The 7,500-nt window shown below is 37.1% G+C and overlaps 1 protein-coding gene across 8 annotated transcripts in view; it reads left to right on the plus strand.

Annotated features, from left to right (window-relative positions):
• Positions 1–7,500, plus strand: part of EBF3 (EBF transcription factor 3) — a 141,648-nt gene that overhangs the window by 131,604 nt on the left and 2,544 nt on the right. For 4 of the 8 annotated variants that reach the window (XM_054033837.1, XM_054033836.1, XM_054033838.1 and 1 more), the window contains 3 exons: positions 359–536; positions 1,798–1,986; positions 2,396–2,593. In XM_054033837.1, coding sequence (XP_053889812.1) covers positions 359–536; positions 1,798–1,986; positions 2,396–2,593 — 565 coding nt within the window. Of the gene's footprint in view, positions 1–358; positions 537–1,797; positions 1,987–2,395; positions 2,594–7,301 lie in introns of all 8 variants that reach the window. The other 4 variants (XM_054033840.1, XM_054033841.1, XM_054033842.1 and 1 more) reach the window with 2 other exon arrangements.

Here is a 7,500-nt window from a genome sequence, read left to right on the forward strand (position 1 = left end):
TAAACAGAGCAGATAAAACATACTGTATTTTGCAAACTAATGGAAAAACATTGCTGCAGTCTCCAAATAAAGTATATTTTTACAATTTTCACACGAGTAACAGCACTAGACCAATATTTTATGTTCACTTCTTCACTGCTTTATATTGCTTATGCTGATAGGAAAGTGCACATAACTTCAGTAACCAGGAGGAAGAATAAAAAGTTCAATCACAGCCACAGAAACAAATATTAAATCCCCACATCCACCATAATCTTACCATAATCTCTACCATTAATGATAATGTTATTCCAAAGGGTATCTGTGACATAAACAAGTACGCTACATGTTAGCAATTAATTCTTTTACTGCTTTGTAGGAAATAATCCTGAAACGAGCAGCTGACATTGCTGAAGCATTATACAGTGTGCCACGCAATCACAACCAGATTCCTACTCTTGCCAACACTCCAGCTCACACTGGCATGATGGGAGTGAACTCATTTAGCAGCCAGCTAGCAGTTAATGTTTCAGAAACATCACAAGCTAATGACCAAGGTATGTGGGATTTCAAGAGTTAATGCTTCATGTTGTTGACTGTTCTTAGACAACGTCTATTAATACAGTACTGGCTGATGCCATCACAATGCTCTGTCTTTCTCCTCCTCCTCCTCCCTTTAGTCCTATCTTTGATCATGTAATGGAGTGTATCTTTAAATTCCAGATAACACTTAATTCTTCCCTTTCTTTGGTTTTCTTTTATCATGAAGCATCTCCAATGAAAAGATTTATGCAAAATGTAGAAATATATGACAGCATTTTATTAACATGAAATTTGAAATGTGTATATATACACACATAATATATTTATATTACAAAGCAACTATGTCTGGATATCCTCCATATGTTTATTGAACATTTACACAGACAAATCTAATTTGCCCACACTGATATTTTTAGATATTTTTATAAATGTAAATGTAGATATGTCATATATAAAAATACAATCCTTGTAACTTAATTTAAATTTTCTAACTTAACATACATATAGCAAACTGCATTTTAAATTAAGTTTTATACTAATGAAAGGAGTAAAAACAGCTTCCTAGGTATGTACAAAACCATATATTTTTGCTTACAACATAATTATAAATTGATTGCACAGATGAGAATAAATTAATGCTAATCTTCCATGGTTTGAAATCCCAATTCTGCTTTGTCTCCTCTTACAAAAGAATGTGTCTTTTAATCAACTTTCAAGCTATAAATCTCATAAACATTCTCCACCTTGATTCCGGGTTAGTTTTCACAGAAACATGTACCTTTATGAAAGTACTAGCTTATTGTTAGTATAAAAATATCAATCATAAAAATGAAGACCCCAAAACAGCCTTTTAAAGTTAAATCACTGCAACAAACAAGTTTTTTCCTGTCAGCTATGGCATTTGAAGGTCTGGAGAGGCTGAAAGTTCATCCAGTATGTTGGTACAAACCAGGAATCAAGCCTGTTGATAATTGCTACTAAAGACAAATGTGAAGGAAACTGACACGCTTGGATCGAAGAGAGCTTTTGTTGGCTGTCTATGCTAGGAGGAGAGACAACACAGAGTGCTCGCAGATGATTTAAGTAAGGTTGGCATGATAAGGTTATCTTAAACTGCAAGAGTTGATAGGGCAGTAACAGACAACTTAGAGCAAAGCTGTGCAATCAATTAAAACTCTGTAATATATGATGCATGAGGAAACCCCCCCAGCCCTCTAAGTTTATATTATAAATAATAACATTATTTTTTTCGGGGTGGGGGGTTTTCTAACACAGTAGGTTACAGTCGCAACACAAGCAGTGTTTCCCCGCGAGGATATGTTCCAAGCAGTACTCCTCAGCAGTCCAATTACAACACAGTCAGCAATAGCATGAATGGATATGGCAATGCCGGCATGCCCAATCTAGGTGTACCAGGTTCCCCTGGATTTCTTAATGGCTCCTCAGCTAACTCTCCTTATGGCAGTAAGTGTCTATTTTTGATAACACATCATCATATAGATTCATGTTTATTACAAAATCAGATACTTGCATTGTTTTGATTTTTATAATGTGAGCTACTGGATAAAAGGAGGGGTGACTCTGGAGGCTGGACGTAAAAATGAATATAGTAAATTGATCTTTATTTGCCATAATACGATCTCAGAGACAAAAAAATCGGACTGCACAATTTGTAACAAAAGTCCAACACAAAAGAGTTTGCCTGTTATCCAGAGAGTGGCCAAGCCAAGGCATTTCATTATTTTTATTTTTATATATTATATATATATATATTTTTCCAATATTTTAAGAGGCAAGGCCCTATCACTCTCTTTTTCCATGTTTGCCATGAAAAACCTCAATCTGAGTCCTGATTATTTTTGCTTTATTGCAGTAGTGCCGTCAAGCCCTACAATGGCAGCCTCTTCGGTCACCCTCCCTTCAAACTGTAGCAGTACACACGGCATTTTCTCATTCTCACCTGCCAATGTCATCTCTGCAGTGAAACAAAAGAGCGCCTTTGCTCCAGTTGTCAGGCCCCAAGCCTCTCCTCCACCATCTTGCACCAGTGCAAATGGAAATGGACTTCAAGGTGAGCTGGATCTCTCATTTTTTTGTGTATTGCAGGCTTTTTAGTGCATACACTAAAACTCTATAATCATGTCTTTTTGGAGAGCAGTGCCTTTTGACCTAAACTGAAATTAGAAAGGACAACAGTCTTAGTTTTCTGGTTCTGCAATATAAATGCAAGAATGTCATACTAAAAACAGTAGCACAAAAATATGCTAAAATTTGAAGCAAATCCTAGTTTGATTTTAATTCTTGCGTTAAAGGATATAGTAGCTGCTTTCCTGGCATTTTCCCTTTAGGTTAAATAAATTAAACTTTAAACTAAACACACGTCTCTGAATGCTCCTTACAGATCATGTACACTCCTTGCATTTCTTTATACATTCTCTGCATACATTTTTGATGAACATTTTTAACTGTAGTATTACAGAATAATATATTTTCCCCTATTTGTACGCATGATGTAATTGTTATTTTAACATATGTCAAAAAATGAAAACTGGTTGAAACTGTTGCTCAATGGGCTGACCTTCCCTGGTATTGACTAACCAGATTTAACCAATTTGCATGTCTTGTTGGGCTTTATGGGCCGATTATTGCCATGTTAAACTAGATACAGGATTTGGGCCTATGTGAAAAATGAAAGGTTTTAATTAAAACAGGTAACTCTAAGCTTCTGCTTTTTTGTTTGTGTGATTTTGTATGGGCATTATCATGGGTATTTTTATAAATCAGTTACAGAATTCACTTGGTCACCTAATGGCATTGGGGCAGAATTATGGTGCAATGCAAATTTATAAGAGGAATAAGAACATCCACAAAGGGCTTTCCCTTTTTATGACATTTCTCGAAGTATGGATGATAAGTAATGACTGATTAATTTGAACAGTTCAAAAGGGTTAGTTGCCTAACTGTTTCAAATATAAGGCCCAATCATAGAATATCAGGGTTGGAAGGGACTTCAGGAGGTCATCTAGTCCAACTCCCTGCTCAAAGCAGGGCCAATCCCCAGACAGATTTTTGCCCCAAATGGCCTCCTCAAGGATTGGACTCACAACCCTGGGTTTAGCAGGCCAATGCTCAAACCACTGAGCTATCCCTCCCACAAGTCTCTGTGCTGAATTGAAACACTTCATCTCCCACTGAAGTCAGATGGGATTGCAGGCACTGAAACCTCCCAGGTTTAGACCCACATTTCCCCATAAAAATTTACAACATTATTGTTTACATTGCAATAGTGCACACAGTATACCAGGCATTTTCCAAACACAGATGAAGACACAGGCCATGGTTTTCAAAAGTGATTAGTGATTCTGCATTCCTCAATTTTTGGGTGTCCAACTTGACACATTTCAATGGGACCAATTTGCAAATGTGCTCACTGAAAATCAAGACTCTTCGGGTTTCAAGTTGGGCACTCCCAAAATCGAGGCACCTAAATCACTAGTGATTTCTGAAAATCTTGGCCACCATCCTTGCGCCAAAGAGCAGACAATCTAAGTGCTGACCTACAGTTGGATCCAGGCAGGCCTAAGGGTTCAGTTATAAAGATCTGATTGTAGGACTGCCTAAAAGAACAACAGTTAGACTAACAATTAATGGCATAGTAAATCTTTACTGTGTCAAAAGTAAATCAAAAAACTATGCCAGGTACAACCCATATTCTTGTAAAAGTGCCGTCCATTTATAAGATCATCCAAAAAAAAAAAAAAAAAAAAAAAAAAAAAGCCCAAACAAACCCCACCACCATTCCATATGCCTAAGTAAAATTTAAGAACCAAATGAAAATAAATTAAGATACATAAAAAACACAGTATGTTATATTTGGGCAGCTATCTTGTATGCAGTATTTATTTATAGATTTTTCCACATGAGTCTCTCAACATCCATTTAGCCGGATAATAAAATAAACTGAAAATGCCTACTAAAATGATCGAAATGTACATAATGACAATAAGAGAGCCTCCCCACTGAACACTCCCCATCCAAAAAAAAAACCAACAAAAAACAACCCAACCCTCAGAGACTGGATTTTCAAAGGTATTTAAGCAACTAAAATATGGATCGGCATCTAGTGGAATTTCCAAAAGCTCTAAACAAGTTAGGCGCCTAACTTCCACTAGACACCTATCTTTATTTTTAGGCACCTAAATAATTTAAAAAATCTGGCCCCAAGTAACTACATATGTCTGGCAGCAACATATTCTGGTTTTGTCAAACCAAAGAGATAAGCAAACTCCTGAGGTGAAGGCTAAAAACGCATGGGTGTGAAATTCACCCCACTCCAGGGAGCCAGTCAAGGTCCATGAACCATTTACATCCCACATAAGCTCTATTTTGAGGACTTAAGCAGGATTTAAGAAGTGCATAGGCATTGTGAGATCACTCTGCATCCAATGTGAATATCCTACTCCTACCCCAAGACTTTAAGGACTTTCGGTTTATGGGTCCTAGCTTGACATAAACACACAAATAAAGAGGGGGTCCGTACAATATCCAGCATACAAACTATAGAGACACAGTTCAAAATCAACCAAAAATGAATGGGAAGTGAGTGCACTTTCTGAACTGTCATATGTGCTTCCCTAATCAAACACTACAAGGGCTTTTGCATGAAGGGTTATTTGGAGGATTTCTCCTTTTTTCAAATAGTCATTTATTGACACTGAGTCAATTTCTGAAGTGTGTTAATAAGTGTCTTACACACAATTAGAGAATTTTCTGATCAGCAGATTTTATAAACTGAAATAAAAAAGAAATTGGGCAACTGCCATTTGCAGCAGTTGAAGTTCTGGAGTGATCTTCAAGCCCTATATGGAGTGTGCTTATATCATCAAATCTGGAGGTGAAAGAAGCATAAATAATGGTTGACATCTCTGCATCATTAGGAATGGTCACACCTATTTAGTCAAGAAAAGACAGAAATAAGAACTCTTGTTCATTGCTGTTTATCTGAAGATCCAGAAGCAGCCAGGGGTCTAAAAGATTTTGGACCTGAATTATAAAAGGCGATACGCCCCTTTAGTTAAAGGGGCAGATATCACTGTTTGTCATGTTTGTTTCTCCCTGCATAGCCTCTTGTCTGGCTTAAGACTCAACCTGCTTGCTCTCATCCAATGCTAGGAAACCTGATTGATTGTACTGTCCAGGTCCAAAGAAGTCTGAGAGGTAGTGTAAAAGGTCACCAGCATACCAACGTCATTGTAACACAAATTGTCTCATGGCCTCCCCTTGAGGCCTTGTACACACATTGAACAGAAGAGGTCACAGAAATAAGCCCTGCAATATCCCACACAATACAGCCCTTAGTACAAATGAGTAATGGCATTGTAAGGTTCACTGGGGTTTATTGTGGCCCTTGCTGTTAGGCAAACCAATTACTGGATTTGGCTGAATGTGAGAAAATAATACTTTGCTCGGCACATCTGTAATGACTTGAGGGAGAGACAAAATGGTTTAAAACCATCTTTCTTCTCTCCATATCCAGGTGAAGTTTCAGTCCCCAACATAAGCATCGTTAGGGCTGCTCCAAGCTCCTTTGCTTTTTAATGGTCACTCTTATTTCCATTCCACTTTCCCCACTGCTTGCATACATCATCTGCCAAGTTACGTCTTATTTAGGACCAGATTCTATAAACTGTTACTCTCAGAGTAAGTTGTTTGTTTAACCTCAATTGGACTACTAGTATGAGTAAGAACTACTCATGTGAATAAGGGTCTATAAGATTGGGGCCCTGGGCCCTGATCCTACACACATTTCTGTACATGCTTCATTTTAGGCATGTGAGTAATCCTGTCAACTTTGTATGACTTCAGTGGGACAACTTACGTTCATAACATTTAAGCAAGTACATAAGTCTTTGTAAGATCAGAGCTTCAGATTGCAAGTTCTTTGGGGCAGAAGCCTCCCCTTCCTCTCCTCCACCCCACCCCCGCCCAATAAGCACAATACCTATTTATGGTGCTGCATATTATTTTTTAGTAAGAAAGCTCTGGCCAGCTGTGGACTCAGAAATGCAAAATGTATTTAAGACTTGATTTTCTAATATAATTTATAGTTTTTAGATGGTGAAAGATATTTCACATTGGTTTAATATATGATTGCAATGCAGAGCAAAACATATTCAATATTCTTTTTAAAATTAGAATTATTATTTGCCTGGTGAAGAAAATTACTATTATTTATTACTTACATTACCATAGCACCTAGGAGCCATAGTCATGAACTAGGACTGTTAGGTGCTGTACAAATACACAACAAAAAGACAAATCATAAGCTCCTTGCTGAAAGGACTAAGTAAATTCTTCTTTGGAAAGAGATTTGATCTCAGTTTGTATGACCAGCAGCTTGATAGCACAACACTGAGAGAATTCACTCTTTGGGGAGTATATTGAGGGAAATGTAAAGGTAACCAATTTTATTCTGTGCACAAATAGTATTAGTTTAATTATGCACCAGAAGGCCACAGCTGACTAAAACCTCTAAGTGTGACAAAAAAAAGTCATCACATTTAACAATATTTTTTGTTAAAAAAGAAACAATGTAGAATTTTTCCAGAAAATGCAATTATACAGTAGATAACCCAAATTCCTGCACTGCATGACCTATACTTGCACATAGTTAGGAGTTACAAAAATTAGTATCAGTTTGTTGTGTTCATTACTAATATATTTATGCACACAACTTCTGAAAAAAAATTGGATTTCCCCTGTTAAATTATACTTTTCAGAATTCTATTTTGGAAGAGAGAAACAGGTAGAGTCAAGGACCAATGGAGGACATATGACTTGGCAGTACTTTCTTGTTGCTTCTTCAGTATCACCTTGAGACAGAACAAGATGGCATCTCCTTAATGATTCTGAATATATATAGGCCCAGATTCTCTCCTACGTTGAAACCTATTCGGCACAGAAGAGAAGGATGGCTCT

The sequence above is a fragment of the Malaclemys terrapin genome, chromosome 7, assembly GCF_027887155.1.
Source record: "Malaclemys terrapin pileata isolate rMalTer1 chromosome 7, rMalTer1.hap1, whole genome shotgun sequence".
Classification (NCBI taxonomy): domain Eukaryota; kingdom Metazoa; phylum Chordata; order Testudines; family Emydidae; genus Malaclemys; species Malaclemys terrapin.